Source organism: Phaethon aethereus (assembly GCF_964289735.1).
Source record: "Phaethon aethereus genome assembly, chromosome: 2".
Taxonomy (NCBI): Eukaryota; Metazoa; Chordata; class Aves; order Phaethontiformes; family Phaethontidae; genus Phaethon; species Phaethon aethereus.
In genome coordinates this window covers 57,688,610-57,710,582 of record NC_138582.1, presented here as the reverse complement: position 1 = coordinate 57,710,582, position 21,973 = coordinate 57,688,610, and the positions used below count along the sequence as shown (strand labels likewise).

General features: G+C 36.4%; 1 protein-coding gene across 1 annotated transcript in view; it reads right to left on the bottom strand.

The window, feature by feature from the left end:
• The window catches only part of PTPRM (protein tyrosine phosphatase receptor type M), a gene marked incomplete at its 3' end in the record, with an annotated part of 489,914 nt that overhangs the window by 167,637 nt on the left and 300,304 nt on the right, over positions 1–21,973 (bottom strand). The window contains exons 12-14 of the mRNA XM_082014808.1: positions 15,558–15,831; positions 14,391–14,427; positions 9,163–9,237 (exon numbers count right to left, since the gene is read on the bottom strand). Of these exons, the coding sequence (XP_081870934.1) occupies positions 9,163–9,237; positions 14,391–14,427; positions 15,558–15,831 (386 nt within the window). The remainder of the gene's footprint in view (positions 1–9,162; positions 9,238–14,390; positions 14,428–15,557; positions 15,832–21,973) is intronic.

Below are 21,973 nucleotides of genomic sequence, written 5' to 3'. Positions count from 1 at the left end.
AAGTCCTCACACTTTAATAGCATTGAGATCACTAAGGGATGCTTAAAGCTACACCACAACCAGAAATTAATAATGTCTAGAATATAAAGACGTGGTATATCTCCTTGTGGGAAATAAATAATTTCCTAAGGAAAAAAAAATAACATCTTTGGAACCTTAAGCTTTCAAATGGCCCCAAAGGGCACCCACACACACTTTAGTCTATTTTATGATGAAAAAATCTTGTTACATATTTATAAGTACTCACTCTGTGGCCAAAGAAGCAGCCACAATGGTGCACATCACAAACCTCTATGTCAACACAGGGAAAGGTCATGGTAGTATATGTGAAGGACAGACCCTGCCACTGAAATAAAAGATAAAATCCCCCTGACTGCTTTGGAAAGAAGAAACAAACTTCTTTACCAAACTGCTTTCTGACTACCCAAACACAACAAAGGTCAATATGACTCCACAAGATGCAAATTTCTGATCAAGAAGGTTGACTGAGGAGCAATGAGAACATAGTTGCATCAAATTAGCTGTATAAATGTATACCCTCACCAAGGACATTTGAATTTCACCTGTTGCTGAAAGAGATCTCTGGCTGACTCTCATGCTTTCAACACCAGATCTACTCCTGAAACTATACTGAAAAGTATCAAGAAATACCAGACATCCTTGAAAGTTTATTTCAACTATCTTCTACAAACAGGAAAGATTTAAACGATCTTCTACAAACAGGTAGATTTGAAGCCTGAAGAGGACTCGGCCCTCTTTTAGGCGAGGTAAAATGTGGTTTTGCTAGTACTCAGTTGACCTCCACAAAACAGAGAAAAAGTGAAGTCATATCAGAGTAATGTTTCTGGAGCCGACCTACTCAGGGTGAAACTCAGCTACAGAACTAGATGTTCTTGGCATGGACAAACACAACTGTTTTATTTTCCATCGATGAATGCAAGGGATCACATCCAGCATAGGGACTGAGTAACCTGAAGCTATGGGTAGACAGTAGTGGAGTGAGGTACTGTCTTGTGATCTTGCTGCCACTGGGGACTTAGCTACAGGAACACTAATGAACAGTTCCAAATGGAAGGTCAGTGAAGACCTGGTTACTTTGCCATTAGGAGGAATGGGGGAGGTGGGGGGCAGAAGGACAATGTAGTATAAGAATCCCAGTAGTAGGTCTGCACATCTGTGCGTTTTTTGATCTATGCTGCTGCTGGCTCATAGATGAGGCTGACATTCCTTGGTGATTTCCACTACCACCCTTCCTCCCTACTGTATCCCTTATGAAGGGTTCTTCAGAAATCCTTCAAAACCAATCACACTCTCAGAATTTACTTATCATTACTCACTACCTACCTATTTTCTTGAAGGAAAGCCTAACATAGCTCATTCTACTCAAAGATAAATGGAATTATACATGCAATGATGGAGGCAGAAAGGTAAAAAAATATTTCTGATAGATTTATAAAAAGCAGCAAAAAGGACATAAAACTTTTTTAAAGCACTTCCAAAATCAACACTGTTTTGGGTCAGGAAGGTTGGCTAGAGGAACTGGAAAGGAGAATCAGCATAAGAAAGGAAAAATAATACCACAGAATTCTAAATCTGTCTTTGTGCCAATACAGTGTAGCAATTCTTTTATTCACATTTCAGAAGCATTTAGAGTATTGGCAATAAAAAACCTGTCCAAACTGAAGCAATGTTAGATGAACCAAGAGTCTAGTACAGGGCCCAAGAATAGACTAGACCTCCTCTGAATGGTTATCACTTATTTCCATTTCATTTTTCATATATTCCCTGTAGGTTTTAGGGGTTACAGAAAAATCTCCATCTGTCCTATTGATTAAGGATGCCTTAAATAGCCATTTTTCTCATCAGTTCTTTTCGTATCACTTGTAATTATTGACACATTTACTCATAACCAGAAACTGTCTAATTCAATGACAACATACTGAAAAATGCAAAATATAATAATTTTGCTTCAAAAAGGTTTCAGGAATACTTTGTTTTCTTCTGGCCAATGACAATCTACCATTTTTTCTGTGTTTCCCTTTGTATTTCCGATGTGAACTCAAAAGGTGAAACAGAACCTGAAACTACTGTATTTCCCTTCTTGTCAGCTTGAAACCATGTGAGACAACAACTGCCACTCATTTTTATGCAAAACTGTGACTCACTTCCATTTGCACAGGAGTTTTCTATTTACACAAAAACTTCTTAGTGGTCAGCAATAACAGAAAATCAGATGAAGAGAAGGATATGAAAGTTCAAAGTTTTGGGAAAACAAATACTTGAAAATGCACACATATACTTGAATGCCATTCTCAGAGCTCTAAAATCATCAGCTCTTGCAGTCAAATTCCCATTACTGCAGAAAAAGGCATTTTCAATATAAAGTCTGGAGAAGCAGGTGTTAAAAACCCATCAATAACTACAGTCATGGCTTGCATAGTGTTGAGTTATTACTCCAAGCAGACAAATGCAGCTTAGATATTTATTAGGATTTCAGTTATTTCAAGGAATCTAAACTGAGTGAACTGCTGAAACATTATTTTGCCCAAGGTAGTATGTTCTGTGTCTTTTGATTAAAGTCGACACTATTACTCTCCTCTTTGCTGTACTACCCTATTTAACTATAACACATTTTAAAGTTCACCTATACATTAACACAGAGATAATCCATGTAATATTGCAATGCATATTTGTTAAACTCTCCAGTGATACAAACACCAGATTTACAGTTCCTAAGAATTACAGGTTATTTTACCCACAACTGGTACCACATTTTCTTTCAAATTAGAATTCTAATTGCTTAGCATTTTATGAATACAGTCAATAACTAGATGGGAAACACTGAAATTCACAGAGTTTTTTAGTTACTAGTTATATCTCTGAGTTTCTCTCTCTTCCCTCATCTCTCCTTAATTTTTCTTTGTGGTACATGCAAAACATGTTCTTTGAATGTAAAAATCAGAGACTTTTTTTTTAATACACAAATGAAATAACACACTATATGACATACAACTATGCTCTAAAATTACCTACTGGTATTCTTGTTTTGTTTTATATTTTCTGTTTCTCTGTAGATTGCTGATGTTGAACTGTTTTGTATTAGATGCAATACTGACCAGTACCACAGAGATGGCAAAGATTCCTTCAGTTAGTTAAGAATTCATCCTGGTCAGTTCATTCATATTGTTATTTTCATGACTGGGTTTTATGCTTCCATTCTCTGTAATGAGATTAAGGAAAGTGTCCTCCTGCCCAGTCCAATCTCAGCCTCACAGATATCCTCATATTAAGATTATACATTATTGAGCAAATAGATTATTTTTCAAGCTAGGATGAACCAAACAGATTCATCTTTAGTAGCTCAACTTAAATTTTGCTTCACTCTCTTCATGAAAGAGATATTTGACACTGACACTTGGAATCCTATTCTTCTCTCAGCTATGGACTGGAACAGTAAATTTCCGCATCAGTTGTGTACTTGAGGGATGTAACACAGCTCCACAACTATTAACTCTGTGGCAACAAACTTTTTAACTCCTCTGAATAAAGGAGTCTACAGCACAAACCATACCTAATTAGGCTACTTGTCCTTCCTCAAGGGTAGGGAGAGATTGATACTTTCTTCTAGGTTATGGGATCTTCTCCAGCTGTTCCCAGGTCTGTAACACCACTGATACAGTGCCAGGGTATCTGATGAACCCATACGTCCTTGCCCAACCATAACCATCAATGGCTGGAGCAGAAATGCTGGCATGACCCTCTGCAGTTTATCCTCCATATTCTCCTATTTATGCAGGAGAGTTGTAAAGGCCCCACTGTCCCCAACCCAACCTGTTCAGAGTAAGAGGAGCTGAATGGCAGGAGGTCCCGAACCCCTGATCAGAGCCTCTGACTTTTCTGTAATGACTCAAACACATTTGAAACTAAGGCTGCTAACTCATTTTCAGACAAACTTGTAGGAATTCTTGTTGTAAAACATGATCTGGAGTACTTAATATCACTAAAAGAATCACATTAGTAACTGACTACTAATCAGATCAGGTTCTCTATTGTCTACAGCTGGAAAGGGCTTGTATTTATATTATGGGTTATTTCAGCATTTGTGAATTGTTATCAGCATTATTTTTAGGCCCTCTTTGTCTATTTGTTTAACTTCAGATTTTCTTCAGGTGCTCTGTGGAAAATGTACTTATGTTTAAAATCCTAGATGCTTTGGCTGCACTGTCTTAAAAACAGAAAACCTGACATTTGACTCTGTAATGTACTAGGAAAAAAAAAAGGAGAAAAGGAAACAGTAGCTCCCATGGCACTCCTGTATCCTCTTAACATTTTCTTGTAACTATACAGTTTTATAGATGAAACTGTCACTGCAAAAATGACAAATATAACACATAAAAGAACAAAAATGGGCAATAAATCACAAGTGACACTCCAGCCCATTGAAATGCATTCAGCCGGTGCTGCAGAATGTAGGAAGATTTCCTCTTGCTTTGCATTCTGCCTAGCTGAGCAAGAGCACCAGAATCCTTAACAATTGGTACAATAAATGCTGGGGCCGTCATGTGAAAACAGGCTTAGAATTTAACTTTGGAGAGTCAGATCCATTCTCATGCTGCTTTCCTTGTCACTTGGCCTTGCAATGGCATCGCAATATGGCTTTGACATTACACCACATAGTTGCTCGCTTTCCCCTGGATAACTATCCACAACTCCCACTGATGTAAATGATGTTCAGAAGTATCAAGAGAAGATTAAACTCCTAAAATGGTGTATTCAACCTGCAGACAGACATGTCTGCACATAGCTTTGTTATTACAGACAGCACTGTAGTTTCAACTAGGAAATCATGGGTTCTCCATTACCCAAAATAGCACTTCAAGTTTCAACATGTCAGAATACATCTAAATCAATGCTACATAGTTCAGGATGGAGAAAAATGAATGTGAATGTCTGTCCAGCCCGTGTTGCTATACCTCAAATGCATTACATTGTAAGGGAGAAACCACAAACACTGACAAAGAAACTACCGCAGCTTTTTCCAACAAGCTAAATAAATAGGAAAACAGTCCTCCTCAAATTCACACCGTTGGTTTTTGCGTTAATAAACGATCTGTATTTTCCGTAATGCAATAGAAATCTGGACTACATCCCTTGACCTAAAAAAATTCAGGAACATCCAGTTTAATCAATCAATTAAGTTGATTTTTTTCACTTTTACAGTGCAATGGCTGAGAACAGAATCTGACCCAGACATTAGCTATAAATCTTGCTGTGTATTGAATACACAACTGAAGAAATCTGTACATTTTATTATGCTGCTAACTTTATACGGGAGGAGAAACCAATTGGGATTATTTTATGACTGCTTCTAATATGGTTATAAAATATGCTGCTCATCTAGACCTTAAGGTATGCAGGGTAAAAATCACTTAAGCTTTAAGATTGCCACTATCTTTTTAAAAGAATTCTTCCCAGTTATTAAGTATCAGTTATTCTACAAGACTTCTGACATATCTTGTTGTATCTGTACTAAGAATTTCATCTATGAAGAGTATACAATACAGAACTCTCCCGTCCAGCTGCATGTGTAATTAACAATGGGTAGTAAAAAGGGCGTTCTATGGAAATCAGTCTTAATAATATCCACTAAAGTAGTGGCTGCTCCACTAAATCACAAATGGAAATACTTTAATTTAAATATAAGTAGCTCAGACGTATTTCAACAATTAAGAAAATGCCTGAAAGAATGAACACCCTAATCATAATTCCAAGCATGCTATTTTATCGGAATGCAGACAGAACAAAACAGATGAGGGCCAAGTGAATACCAAATATGGCCAATTTAAAACTATTACATGAAGTGTCTCTTACATAGTGAAGCAAACTGCAAATGCTTTAAGGCTTTCTCGGAAACATATATTTGTTATTCAACTTTGAAGTCAAGATCATACAGTCACTTATGTATGTGATAAGTTTTTTTTTTAATCTTCTAAATGATTTCAACCATACTGTTAAACCCTATTTGTTTATGAAAACATGGAGATGGTATCATGAGGGCTATAATCCTTCACGTATACATAGTCTTTTCTCCTGACTGACAGATGTTAGATAGTTAGATATACTCACCATCTGCGGGAGAGTCAATTCAGTGGATTTCAAGTTAGTTTTTGTAAGGTTAATACCAAAAGCTAAACACTATCCCCCAAAATTGAATTCTTAGTTACTAAGTTATTCAATGAGTGATAATAATGTATTCACTAATACTAACAACACTAATTTGCTTATTTTGGCTTGTAAGAATCAAAATCGCACAGTTGCCTTTACAGTGTATTATACTGTAACTTAAGGACACATACATTGCAGGTATTTAAGTTCAACTGCAAGGAAAAGTTCCCTTTGCTACAGGCTGCAAAGGAGTACTAAAGCAAGGAGTGGCTGTCAAGATATTCAGGGCAAATAGCTGGTAATCCTATAGATGGAAGTAATCTTATTTTCATATGAAAAGGAAGGAGAAAGGAAGGACAAAGAGGAGCTCATAAGGCATTGTTTATAAACTGTACCAGTAAGGGCCAGGATGAGTTGATGACAAGGGTGGAGGAAATGAGTGGAAGCAGGGTTGGCTTGAAAGCTGAGCTGTATTATCATGATCTTTCTGAAGAGGAAGACCTTTTAAAATTGGTAACAATATTCAGGAATGCAGCCAAGATTTGAAATTTTAATTATGAAAGAAGCATCAAATTTGCACCTGAAAAAAAGAAAATCCCAACCCTGACCTCCCCACTGCCAGTTATGTATCTCCTCAAATGCTAAAGGCAAAAGTAATTTCTTGATCTCAAATGTAATTACTTTGGTGCTGAGCAAAGAAGTGAGGAAAAGGCACTGAACGGAAAATACTAGGTAACATTATTTAACAGTTACAGCTGTAGGGCTTGTGGTAACTACAGCTAGCAATAGTCCTATGATTTACACATAACGAAGTCCTTTTACATGTAGATCCTTTCCACAGTCTGGGAATCTGCAGGAGAAAAGCGTGGGGAGAATGTGCATCATTCCCTGCTTCCTGATGTCCAGTCCAGCTCCTGGAAATCTCCTTTAAGAAAATATTTGGGGTCCTGATGGATACTGTAGACACCATTATTGTTGTACTGCCCTGAAGTCGAAAAGTCTGCCTAAGGGACTCCTCCACAGTACGTCTCTGTACACAAATATGAATTCCTGTTGCTGTCATGGGACCAACCACGTGTGCTGGGTGAGGTTTTTTCACTCCTCACTGGCAACTGAGAAGGAGGAAGATGCTTCTTTCCATTTGATCCCACAGTCTTCCAAGCATGGGAAGGGGTTGTGAAAATGATGAGGGGATTTCAGAGTCTTTTTAATACATCTCACAGATAGCCATAAATGCTGTTTGCAGGTATCATATGACACTTTCTTTTTCACTATAAAAATTAGTTCTGGGTAGAACAGATTTTTATTTTTTTTTAAAAAAGAGGAAATAAAGTCACAGATCTGACAGACAACCAGAGTGCCATTGCTATGAGCCAATAGTGACAAAGCAAATGAATAAATACTTTGCTGGCTCTCCTACGCTAGAAATATCTTTGCTCTTTCATTGTCAACAACTATAGCCATCACCCTCTTGTGGAACAGGCATATCTCCAGTGCTGCCTGTAGCTAACCAGTTTTGCATTAAAACAAATAAAAAACAAAATCAGAGAAGAAAAATATTTAATTCTCTGTATAGAAAAATATATAAGCTTATTTGAATCCTGTGATGAAATCAAAACTTGTTCAAGTTCAAGGATATGGAAGAGATGCTCTTTGTTTCTTCATAGCTTTATTTGTATTTGCAAGCAAAAAATAAATGAGCTATAAAAATGTATGTAGACAGAGCTTCTGACAAGCAGCACTAACAAGAACAAGCTAGTACTTCCTGGCATCATCTAAAAAACGTTATTCTGGTTAGTTCATATGTTATTACATAATAAAAATATACATGCAACAATTTTGTCTTGACTGACACAACAACTTGGGCACTATGAATCACTCAGCTTTGTTGTTATAACACATACTCCAAAATTAAAAGCTATAGCAGACGTGTCACCAATCCTCTTGCCTTAAACTGAATCATTTAACTGTCTCATTGACTACAACAATATCCAGATGCTAAGCATCTGAACTCCTCCTCATTCCTTAGACACCCTGGTAGCAACATTTACATGCTTCTCAAGTAACTATGCCAGTATTCTTGAAAAAGGCGATGATTTTATTATATGCCAAATGCTGATGGACTAGATCTAACTTCCCCTGCTATGTATTCTATCAAACTCACCTTAGAGTCTAGAGTTTTTAATGCTTTTTGCTTTTGTTTGAAAATAAAAAGGTTTCCAAATCACTTAAAAGCTTTATGTATGTATATATTTTGACAAAATTAATCATGTCTCTGAGTTCATAAAGATTTTCTGGTACATTCTGAACCGCTTCAAGCCACACACAGCCTAAATTGTCTCATTGGAGTACCGTGTTTATTTTGACAATTAGATTTAAAAACCTTACAGCCTTGCTCACTCTCGTACGTCACATGCTAGGTTACCTTGCTTTAATCTTAGAACTCATGTATCACATAAAAAAAAATTAATCAATTTTATTTCTTTAGTTTAATGTTTTGCATATTGAAATGTTGCCAGAAAATATGATCTTCCCAACATTCTGCAGTAAAAAAAAAAAATCTATTAATACAAGATCTTTGTTCTAACTTACACATGCAACTCTTGAGCCTAAATTATTTAGAAATTCTAGTCTTGACCTAATAACACAGGAAAAAATAAACAGGTACACAGATAGGTATCTATATTCAAACTGTCATTTAATTTACAGATGGAGCCAAGACTAGATCTCTTCACAACATCAGGCTTCAAGGAACATTCCACAGATCACACACACAATTGACACATGCAGCGGAGTTGTACATACAGGGGTGTGTAAGTTTTGGTGCCAAGCACACAATTTAGTTTAATGGAGCTGACGAAAAATTTATGAACGAAAAGAAACTTTTAACATAGAAAACTATTTATGAGCAAAGAATGAAGAAACGGTCAGGGAAAAGGAGACAAAGAAAATGAAACAAAATGGGCATGATGACTTGTCTATACTTGAACATCTGACCTGTTAGTTGGTCGTCGCCTGCAGCAGGGGCGATGCGAATGTATGGTGTTGTAAGCTGAGTCACGATTATCGCAGCTAAGGCAAAGGAAGATTTCCAGGTCAGCATGCATGAGGGAAAAAAAAGCCAGACTGAAGCTAGGCCAGCAAGAAGAATCTTGGTCAATAGTTTAATGTCTGAACTTCTTACAAATAAAAACAAAAAAACCTCCCACAAGTTCCTTTTCATCTTCAGTTGTTAGTTTGGTTATTCTGCAAATTAATAAGCTTTTGTACGTGGCTTTCATTCAGGAAGAGGACTCAAAGCACATTATTTAGATAATTTGAGGAACTGAAGACTCTGGCTCTGCCAGCCACAGCACTGGGCTTTCTAAGTGCAAATTAACAGCTTATTCAGATTACTCTAGTATTAACTTTGCCAGGTAATTTGAACTAGTTTCACTTTTTGTTTTCCTATTTCATAATAGTCTATTTTTCCTATAATTCTTTTTTAAGATAATTTTCATGTAAAATATTTTGAGCTAGTTAAGATTCATTTTTCTTGTACCCACTTGGGTCCTTGTTCTGAAAATGCACACACTACACATATACTTAACTTTGAGCATACAGAGAATGACCACTGAGAGTTGGCACACTTTTAGTTAGGTATGTAACTGAGGTCCAAGTTTCAAGTTCACATTTTGCCACTAAGACAAGAAAAAGCCAAAAAACCTGAATTGTTTGTGTGCATGAAGTATTCATACTTTTCTGCTGGAGCTGTAACAAGCATTGACTGGTATAGATAACTATTAACATGGCTTACGTTAATAAAATATGGTATTTCTTTGTTTCTCAGTAGTTCTATGATTGCCTTTAAATGGTTAAGCACACATGATACATATATATTACGGAATATAAAAAAAATTAAAAGGTCAGATCCAACATGATGCAGCTGGAGAATGATGCAAAGAAAAAATATTGGAAAATTAAGGACAAAATTATATGAAAGATCACTCATTTACATAGAACAGCCTGGGTGCTATTAGAAATGTGGCAACGAGTGAGGAAAATAGATCATCTACCATCTGCAGACAATTAAACTCAAAACTGCTGCTGCATAATATTTTGAAATATCCCTCTGCAACACTGAAATGCAGTGTTGATAGTAGCTGCTACAGTACTGTTGCTATTGGATTTAAAATATTATAATATCCCTTTCTCTCTCATAATTAATGAAAGCCTTCCAACATTGCAAAATTAGAACAATAATGTCTTCCTCTTGAGAACTGGAATCCTCAGAGATAACCAAGATTTTTCTATCCAGACAGTGTTGTAAGTCATATCAGCAAATATAGTCTTAATATAAATCACAAAACACCACAAAGTTGATAGCAATAAACTTGGAGGAGTTTTGGAATGTTTTCAACTTCGTCTGCTGAGATTTTACAGTCATTTAGCTTGAAGAAAGAGTAGGTATATGAAAGCCATATTTCAAGCAAAATACGACAACCTTTATTACCACTGGTACAAAAATCTCTTCCTGATTTTTGTTTGTTTGTTTGTTTACTTATCTTGTAAAAAATAATGGCAGTGGAAACCCTGCAGTCCCCATATTTGTATACACACCAAACAGTCACAGAGATCCTAGACGCCTTTCTCTACAGAAAACTAAGATCAGAAGACTCTGCATCACAAGAACATGCTGTCTGATCCTTTTCCTAGCAAAGCCAGTAGCAAAGGTTCCCTTTGACTTCAGCAGAAGCAATAGGAGAACTCTCAGCTCTACAAACCCCAATATTCTAAATATTGGATCCTAAATTACACTTACAATCACTGCAATCAGGATTTTTATATGATCTCTAAAAGAACACGTTTAACAGAGGTTTCATTTGTAAAAATGCAATGGTCATAAAACAAGAGCATTTTTTAAAATCTTACAAATTGAGGTTGTTTAAAATTTACTTGATGGAATGAGAAAGTATTATCCAGCTACTGACCCTACACATGCATTTGACCCACTAGAGTTAGGCTGTACTTTTCTAAGAAGAAACTAGTCAATACGATAATAGGCTATCCAGTGTACTTTGGTTCTGATTCAGCAACTGAGTTTAGTGTGTGCCAGTTGAGCACATGCTTGACAGTAAGCACATGCATTATTCCTCTTGACATCAACAGAAGTGAGAAGTGAGGTACTTACTCAAGGGTTCTACTGGATCTGGGGCAAGAATGATCTGTATCTTTATATTACACTTACTAACATATTTTTATTTTAACAAAAAATACAAAAGCATATAGCGGGTCATGGAATAAACACTGCAGAACTCAGTGATAAAGCAGAATCTCAATGATCTTAAGAAGGTCTCATGCGCAGTAACGACTTTTAGATTATCTGGAGTTGGGATAATTAAAGGAAATACAACTAGCAAATGACATATGACATATCTATCCTTATGTGAGGTTCTGAACTCACATATTGGTCCTGAGGGCAGACTTCAAACAGGCTAACCACGCATCCTTAATACAGACAACGAGGTGGCTTGGCCAAGCTCAGCTCGCTCAGTGGAGCAGCTTAGAGGTTGCCTTGGGTGACGTGGATCCCAGTAAAGGCTGCCGATGTGCTTGCTGCAATCCTCAAATTCCATGGGAATGGAATTGCAGAAGCTTTCTGCAGTCAGGGAGTCAATAAACAAGCCTCCAGTTGGTAGCATTGCCATATTTGTTTTACATGGTGTTTTACCTCATGGCACAGGCCTTTACCCAGTAAAACACTTACCTGTCTACTTTGAGACAGAACAGTTGCAATGTAGTCAGTGAGATTATGCTTTGTGCTCAATTAGCTAAATAACTGACTTGATTAGGGCCTAAAAGCATATGGTTTCCCACATATGTATTAAATTCTAGAGTACATCTACTAACTCCAATGGCCTACACAAGGCTGTATGTATTTTCAGGATTGGACCTCAATTTAGATTGTACCAATTTTACACACGAATGGCCTAAAGCACTTCCTTTTTGCTTTAAAACTCACCAGACTTGAACTTTTAAAGATAAGAAGCCCAGAATACAAACACTTCAGAAATTATATTAGTATACAGAAAACTAGATGTTGTACTGGAGAGCGTTCGTAACCTTATTTGTAAGAAGCACAAATAGATGGACACAATGAGCACATGACAGCTTAAGCAGCTTACTGTCTAGTAACTCTACCATAGTCATGAAACTCAGTGGAAAATGGTGTGTATCTGTAAGAGATCCGGGGGTACAGGCAATGTGAATGTTGTACTAAGCTGTTTGAGGGGTTGTGGAACAGAAGGAGAGGTGAACGGGAGACGACAATTCTCTGTCTTGTCCCACTGCAGATATGGTGACTTCTGACCTACAGCCATTAAGCATCTTTGCTATTTTTTCTACTCAGTATGTGGGAAGTACAAAGAGGGCACAGAAGTCTACTTTTCTCTCAAGTATCTCTGTTAGATCTAAGGAGAAAAAAATCTGTACAGACAAGTATGATTAATACCATATTAAATTATGTCATGGTCTCAATTTTCTTTTTAAAAATTAATACAGTTTAGAGAGATAATACAGACATTCAGCTTATAAGCGTGGAATCAGTGCTTTACAGAAGCCCCCCAAGAAAGTTTTGCACCAGGGACTATAAATGCCATTGAGGACACCTTTGGTTTCAAAGTCCCCACAACAACCCCTCACATTATTTTACAGGCTTCACAAAGGTATTATGAAGAATTCTGAAACATACTTTCAAAAAAGAAAGGTATGGAGATTTGCTTAAAATAAAAGCTGCATTTCTCACATGTCCATTGCCAAATGGGTTAGCTCAAAGTAGCTTGTTGCTATGGGAGCTATTCCTACCCTTGCTTCTCAAATGAGAGAGTAAAATTTTTCAGTCAGTCAAGTAATTGAAATAGTTGAACAACCATTAGTAATTAGGAATGCAAATCTTCAAAGAATTTAAAATCCACCTATTATGATTTCTGAGGTAATGTAGTCCACTCCTGGTATCACTTGAAGCTACTGGAAACCACCACCACAGGATTCGACTCTAACCAGGAACTAATGTCTCATCTATATTTTAGTGGGTATTAGTTTAGATATGTGAAAGTTTTCCATGGTTTAATAAGCAGTCAGTAAATGAGAATTAAAACTACTTCCTTTGGTTTGGAAAAAAACCCAACCAACAAACCAGGAACCAGTTCAAAGAGCCATAAAAACTGTATTTGTCACATTAGGGAGGATCCAGCCCTCCAACAGAGGCAACTGTATGCTAACATTTCTGTTACTTTTAAGTAATGAGATTCTCATCCATCCTGTTCAGATTTAGTGGTGTTGGTGGAATTGTGAAGTCTACGTGTAAAGGACATCAATTGGTGGAATCAGTTATGTTAGGGATAGTCACTATGAGACATGCATGATATTCCACAAGGAACAGTGGTACAGGGATGAAGAAGTTTTTGTTTCATACTCTTACCAGGTGTCCAAACTGCAAGGTGGTATTAACTGTTCCTACTCACAACAGTACTTTTTTTCCTTTTCCTCTATTACAGTCTCCAAATAATCATACTAATCCATCACTTCTTTCTCAGGCCTTGAAGTTGCCACCAGCTAGAAGTACTAAAACGGTGAGACTACAAAGATAATCACAGATCCTAGCCTCCACAGTTTAATATATCATCAGCATGCTTATCTTTTCCTGTTTGGGGATCAAACCTGTAGCTAGCACTGTCTCAGTTATACAAACTTGGCTCACAAATGGTAGTATCATGTGCTAACAGTCCAATAAATATAGCTGATCTGTACCATGAAAATGAAGAACATGATTTCTCCACTTTTCTTTTATAAAGCAATTAAGATAAGATAATTGCTTATGAGTAAAGGATAATTTTTCACTACGGATGTATAAGCAGCTAGTATGCACTTTGCAATTTGCAATTTTACAATTCTACTATAGAAAAGTAAAAAATATTTATTGTGAGATCATATAAAAACCCACAGAATATATCTAAAAGTCCCTGTGTTCAAGTACACAACTAAAAATGAGTAATATGTTTGTTATTCAAAACAAACAAACAAACTTCCTAAATCTCAGCTAGAGATGCAAACGAATCATTTAAAACTCTGTAATAGGTTTAGTGATGCCTTTTAGCAATATAAACACTTCTGTAAGTTTGCAAAGATCATGTGAGGAAAAGGTCAGCTGGCTGAAATACACAATACATGACATAATATGAACATACCTTTTGTGGCTACCCTGACGCAGTCGATTTTGGTTTCCTGTGACAAATAAAGAGGAAAAAGGTCACATCTCGTGTTTCTAAGCAAAGAAAGTCATCCATGATCCTGTTCTTAAAAGTACTGACAAAATGTCAGAGAAGTATTAATTTAATGTGCCTCATCACACATTTAACTGCTTATTAAGCAACTCCAATGTGCTGTCATAATACGGACAAACACTGCTTCGGTATGGTATATAAACATTTCATTTAAGATTCTTCTTAAAGTAGAAAATATGTGAAAGATATTCACAAGAGCAAAGGCAAGTGTTTAGCTTTTTTACTTGGGCAACATAATGACCTTGGGAGATTTTTCTTTTCTTTACAGTTCGAGGCATCATGCTAGACAATTTTAGAAAGAAAAAATAATCAATGCTGTTTCACATTTCCGCACTGTCAGTGCACTGTGAAAGAGGGACCATTATGGTTTCTAGCAGAAAACATTTCCAGGCTGTCAGCACAGACAGCCAAAGCTTATCAAGTATTGAAGGGCTCTGGGTAGGTCTGTCCAGGAAACGAAAAACAATTCCAGGAAGAATTAGCCCGATGAAACATGATCTGTGAAGGCCTTTTTACACACTTTTCATTTCAGTTCCATCTACTTATTTTACTTTTACTGTTTGCAGAAAGGAGAGAAAAAAGTGGTTTCTAATTCCATCAGAGCAACCAAATGAGAAAATGGGAGTTCAAGACATTACACAGTAAGGTAACAGGACTGGACAGGCCAAGACAGATGTACTAAAAATCCACAGTGAAGTTTGGCTTAAACTTAGTGAAAAAAATCACAACACTGTTTTCTTCAAAGCGAGAAAACAAAAACAAAAAAAAAAGAAAGGAAAAAGGCCAAACACACTCATTGGACAGCTTTTAGATAGTAAGACAGAACGGTAATGCACTACTTTGCCTACTCACTATTGACAAAATGTGCTATTTGCCCCTCCTCTTTCCTGTAACCTTTAATCATTAAGCAATATTGTGTTAGGAAAACAGTTATTTCTTAAACTCAGTGTGTTAAATTTCATGGTTACTTCATTTTCTCATTAGGAACTAAATTGGGCATCTTGCTACTTGGTGCCAATCATCTATTTACACACAAATACTGTACAAAACCACACTTGTCATAAGACTTACCCCATTGGCTCTACTAGCAGCTTGAAAATAGATGCTGTAGCTCTTATGAGGAAGAAGAGGAGTGTTCCAGAAACCACTGTAGGTTTTGTTATCACCAATAGTAAAAGGCTGAGCAGCTTGTAAACCATTTGCTGGAAACTCTGCAGCAAAGTAGTACTGGGAATTCAGAAGTGAGGCATTCTGGAAATGAATGGGCACTGGGTAGCACTTCAGGATTTCAGTTGTCTTTTTGGTCCTCCGTGGGCGTTCTTCTTCAACAACTATTTGATAGACACTAAGAGTGTAGAGAGGAAAGAACAAAAGAAACACACCGGTTATTTTAAGACTCAGGCAGCCAACTCATTCTGAAACCATAATGGCATACCAGTACTTATGGAAAAAAAAGAACTGTTAAAAGCAAAGGACATGGGAAGAAAATGTCGTTTTGATATTCAGGTTTAAGAATTTGTGGAATAGATTCATGCTTTCAAATAAATTAAACTTGTTTTGGAAAAATAAAATTAGCCATAAACACCACAGCTTTTCATATAGCAAATGCACAGAACACTTTCTTGTTTGAACTATTGTACAGAAAAAGCTTGCTTGATTAATGCTAAAATGTAGATTTAAGTATTATATTGTTTATAGAAGTATAAAGCTATAGATTCCTTCATCTAACCTGTCTAAATGAAATGAAATGAGTAGCAAGATAAAAATGAAAAAATAAACTGCAAAGAGATGGGGAATAGTATTTGCCTAACTGTTGACATTGTAGTTATTTATAAAAGCACACATGGAGTAAATTACAGTCTTTTAAAATTTCGGTGGCGTATTGACTGTTACTGAGCATGAATAAAACACTTTTTGATGGAAGTTATTCTCACTCAGCAAGCAATTCAGTTTGTACTTGCATTCTTTGCTGTATTGGGACCTACAGGGACCAGTCCATTGCTCTCTACTGCAAAGGTGCTATGGACATTCAAGTAGGAACAAAGACATTATGATTTCTGCTGTATATGCAAACAGTATAATCATTATACCCTTGCAGTTGCTGTAAAAGCCCGAGTCAGTGATTTCAAATTGGTGAATCAGGAAGTCCATGTCTCTAAAGACGACTGGCTTGCAAGTTTATTACTTCACTGGGGGCCAGTGATTCTTAATTATTTGCCTCCTGGAATCTTGAATTCCAATAAGCAAGTCAGTGTAGGTAACTGATGTTAAAGTGGCAATGTGTCCACTTTTTGGCACATCATCTACATCTAAAAACAATTTATGATTTTTCAAGTTGATAATTTGTAAAAAGCAGCAGTCTCTGGGTAGGGTATGTTCCTTAAAGATGAAATACCCACGCAGCCTTCTGACATGCTGTTCCCACCCTGTTCCCACTCTGTCATCCGTAGGTAGATGATTACGTTGACAGAATACTCTGCGCAAAGTACAGGGACACTTGGGTTGGGCCTCTGCAGGTCTCAGTCTGGACCCAACAGGGTTTATTGGCTTAGTTATATCACTGCACGGCTATGGCTATTCCCCTTCTGAAGGTAAATCTGCTTTAGAAATAAAAGAGATGACTTCATGCAGTCACCAAGCCAGTTCATAGTCAGTGAGCTCCTGCACCTGCTGGGGCTCTGCTAGACTCAAGCTGCTTTGAGCGCTGGCATAGAACTCTCCATCTCTTGCACTCTGTGGAGCCTTACTGACTCAGTGCACAACCAGACTAACACACTGCTTCTACACACAAGCTGCCTTTGCATGTTTAGATAATGCTATGTGCTTGAATGATGGCCCATCAGTGAAACTGTTCAAGGTCAGGTTGGATGCGGCTTTGAGCAACCTGATGTAGTGGAAAATGTCCCTGCCAAAAGCAAGGGGGTTGAACTAGATGATCTTTGAAGGTCCGTTCTGACCCAAATCATTCAACGACTTCATGATTCTATGGCAGCACGACGCTAGGTCTGCAGAGCCTTCATAGCTGAATATCACCAAAAGGCAGAAGAACACAGATTCTCTTGGCCATCTTAATGGTTTTTTACATCTACTGATCATGTGCAACAGACCCCGTTCACTATGTTTTTAAGTTCTAGCATCTCCATCTGCACTTCCTGTGCTCACAAAAAATGCACAGGAAGTTAACACTGAGAATGATTAACACCTTTTCTTCTGCCTAATTTAGTCTTTCACCATGGTGGAGATTTAGTTTAATGTTAAGACACTTAAATTTAAGTGTCTTCATGAAGATGTCTATACATCTGTAAATTCCTATTATAGTCATTGGAGAGCTACTCAGTACAGGCAACAAATCTTAAAGACCAGACCAGCAAGGAGGTGTCTACTTTTGGGTCAACTTAAGTGTTTTCTAGGCTCCACTACTATAGTAACTAAATGCTCAGCTCACACATAGACATCTACAAGTGGACACCTAAATTTAGATGTTTTAATCTGATGCTGAACCCCACACAGAAATCAAACCATGTATAAGTAAAATTTGGTACAGCCAGGGAGACAAACAAATGTCTTGAGAGTCCACTTGAAGGCCACTGTCTGTACGTTTTGCAGTTTTGTACAACAAAGTCTACACATCTGGCAGAAAGACTTTCATTACCTGATTAATTCCATGCTGAGTAGTAAATGAAGGTAAATACATGGCAACCTTTCTTTGATCCTATGAAAACTGATCTGCAAAAACTAGCCATGAAATATCTAAGCTTAAAAATTAACCACTGTCATTACAATTCTGTTTTTTCTCTTACAAAACAATGTTTGACATGACTTTTGCAGTTAATTTTCCAGACCAAAACACAGTTGCTTAGAACTGGGATTCTCAGGTACTTTGAATCTAGCTACTAATTTACAGTTAATCTAAAATGAATACCATTTGCAAATTTAAACGGAGTATTGGAAAAAAAGGAGAAGGTGATGTAAGCATCTATTCTTGCAAGGTAGTGAAGCAGAATACACTTGCCAATACTGCAGCAAAGATAAGAATCCCTCAGTTTCACTAAAGCATGATGCATAGTAAGCCAAGTTATTTGTCTGTCACCTTCAGGAGAGTATTGTTACCGTTTTTATTGCAGCAGGACTGAATATAAGAGGGACCTCAGACCAGACAAGGTAATATGACCTGTTTCAGTACTGGTTGAAATGAGGATTCTTTTCATTTTTCACTCAGTGATTAAAGCTAAAGATTGTAGATATTTTAGAAACAAATCTGTCATTAAAATGCTCCTTTTCGCCTGGCAAATTCATGTTAGTTATACTACATGCACTATTCCTTGTATATTACATTTTAAATGCCTGCCATGTATTCATCATCAGATACATTAAAGAAAGAACTAAGTTGACTGGAGCAATTTCAAACTCAAAATGTCTTTTCATCCTTACTCCACAAGACAAATTAGATTTGCAAGCATCTAGACCTCAAATCTATTTGCTCTTTAATAATTTAAGCACTGAAAGGTCAAGCAGTTCTTTTCTGTTCCCCTTTATCAAAGTCCAAGTGCTAATGAAAAATAACTAAATCCTATCTGCTGCCCAATTTCCACACACTGCTGTTTCTCTGATGTAAATTAACACATTATAAGCACCTGGGTCAAAGGAAACATGACAGAACTTTATGAGTGATGCGTTTTACATTTGTACAAATGAGATCATCTTGCTAATTAATTTGATAAAATTACCCCAATTACAACTATAATCCAAAAGTTTCCTCTAATTCTTACTGTTAAAATTGCTTTCTTTAATACGTAACAGCCAAATTGCCTATGCTGAAAAGCGTTCAAGCTTAGGGAATTGAGCTAGCACTGCACAATAATAGGATTCTATTATTCCTCTTAGGTATTAGTCAGATTTCCTGCTTGTTTGAAGCTGCACTATTCCTTTTGCACACCTCTACATTTAAGAGAATAAAGTCTTCCTACCTGTAATCCAAAAAATAAAATTTACACTATAGCAAAAAGTGACAAAAGCATATTGGCTATTGGCAGAACTTAAACTGATCTTTCCGAAGGAAAGAAACAGAATCTAAGTTTAATTCATGTTATGCAGCTCTACTATAGAATTCCAATGCCTTGGAAATTTAACACAAAAATCTGCTTTGATATAAACTGAAACTTAATGTTGCATCAAGAAAGGAACACATGGGAATCATTTTTAACTTAGGATTCAAATATTTCAAATTTGAGGATTAAAAAAGTTGTCTGGCAAAAGAAAAAATTGATGTAATTTTTAAGCTACTTATCATTTTAACAATTCCAAACCAGTTCCAAATTTAAATGATTATGCAGAGATACCGGTCTGAACATAATAAGGACTATAATTTTCATTAGAAATTATAGACATACCAGGCTTCTATGATATTTACTGAAATTGGGTTGCTTAAATTAAAATAGTCTGTCAATGTCTGCTAAATATACCATTTTCAGACAGAGTTGAAAAAGAGACATGAAAGAAGAAAGAAAGCATGTTAACACAGTAATCAAAGATACTAAGAATACTTAGACAAATTAACCAAACAATTCAAAAAATTCAAAGGAAGACGTAAGTGTATATCTATTCTTAAGTACACGACATGGTGGAATTTAGTAGCTTGCTTAATCAGGACATTATTCCACATTACTGGAATGCAGTAAATCAAGTTTTAATCAATCAAAAGTCTCATTCAAAGAGACAAAATCATCTTCCAAGAAGGGCCTATTGGATACAAGGATGAACTTCAGGATTCTTGATACAGAAGTACTCAACATGTACAATCTAGGTATTTGTCAATTAAAACTTATGAATGTGCAATTACACTTCCACCAAAAGTAATTCCAAATACAAAACAAAGGGAAAATAAGCTTGATTACTTCACTACTGATATGTCAGCTCTATTTTTTGTGTCTTAAACAGTCTTGATGATTCACCTAACTGAAAGCAATTTGTCGAAGCCATAAAGAATTTTTAAATATTTATTTTACAGAAGAAAGATAGCCTAAGGACCTGAATCTAGACTAAGATTATCTTAATTTATTTACCAGTCTTAATACAACTGTTGTGTGTAGTCCTAGGCAAGTCAATTAAATATTTTGTGCTTCAGTTCTCCAGCTGTAAAATGAGAACGGGAATGCTTCTTATGCCCTCTGGCCTGCTTCAACTGTCCAAAATGAAAACATCTTCAAGACCTTCTTTTCTATTATTCTTGAAAAAACAGTTGTTTTTTTTCCTAGGAAATGTACAAAGCCTGCAAAGCTGTTCAGCTCCACTAACAGTGCCCTGCTCAGCTGTTTAAACTGTTGAGCTATTTCTGTAGACTGTTAATGGTGACACTGTAGAGACTAATTTGAAGTTTTCTGCTCATTGTATTAAGTCTCTTCATAGAATCATAGAGTCTTTGGGTTTGAAGAGACCTTTAAAGGTTATCTACTCCAATCCCCCTGCAGTGAGCAGGGACATCATCAACTAGATCAGGTTGCTCAGAGCCTCATCCAACTTGGAAACATTCAAGACTCTTCTTAGCCTCATGCTTTATTATAAACATATATAACTGATACTTTCTATAGATCTATTTCTGTATCTAGACTTGCATGCTTGCTTTGTTTTAATGCTAACTAGATAGAATGATAGAATAACTTTTAATCTACATATTGACCATTATTTCAATTACTTATTCCCATAGCCCTACTTTATCTATATGCTAGAATCACTTCACTGCATTCTTCTACTAAAATACCAAAGTTCCAACAGATGGCACAATTAAGAAATCCAAAAACCACCCTCTTATCTCAGTTTCATGCCCATGAAGAGCTCAATTGCTCAAACCCTAACAGTCTATAGGGTCCTCACAATTTCACCAAAACTTGTGTATACACTGGAAGTTCTTCTATCATACTACCATTTAAGTCATAAGCACTGTTAAAAAATATCAGTTGTTTCATTCATGTTTTGCATGCAAAGCTTCAAATGTCTTTGCTCATCATATGTTAAAGTAATTTAACACTGCTTCTTTAAAAAGAGACAATCTTTGGACAATTTTTGTTATCTGCAACATAACTTCCTCTTCCTCTCTGTCATGTCAGTTGTTTCTGACATGTTCATATCTATATGGATTAACATTGGCAGTTTTGATCTATTTCTTCCCGTCCTTACATTGCACTAGATTCTTATAATGACTTAAAATTTTACAGTACTAGAAATTGTATGTAAACCATATCTTGAAATGGAATAGGGAAATCACTCTTTAGAGGACGGGAATTAATAATTTACAGTCATCAGGGAAATAGAAAAAGGTTACCATAAATTGCAACTAACTCTCTTCCTACTGAGTGAGTGTCTGTATATTTATTGTAGGTGGCATTGAACAAAAGTGATAATGACAATCCCTGATTTATCAGGTGTCTCACCATCATAGCTACATAGGCTTTGCCAGTGGAACAGGAGTTCTAGCAACACATAATATATAC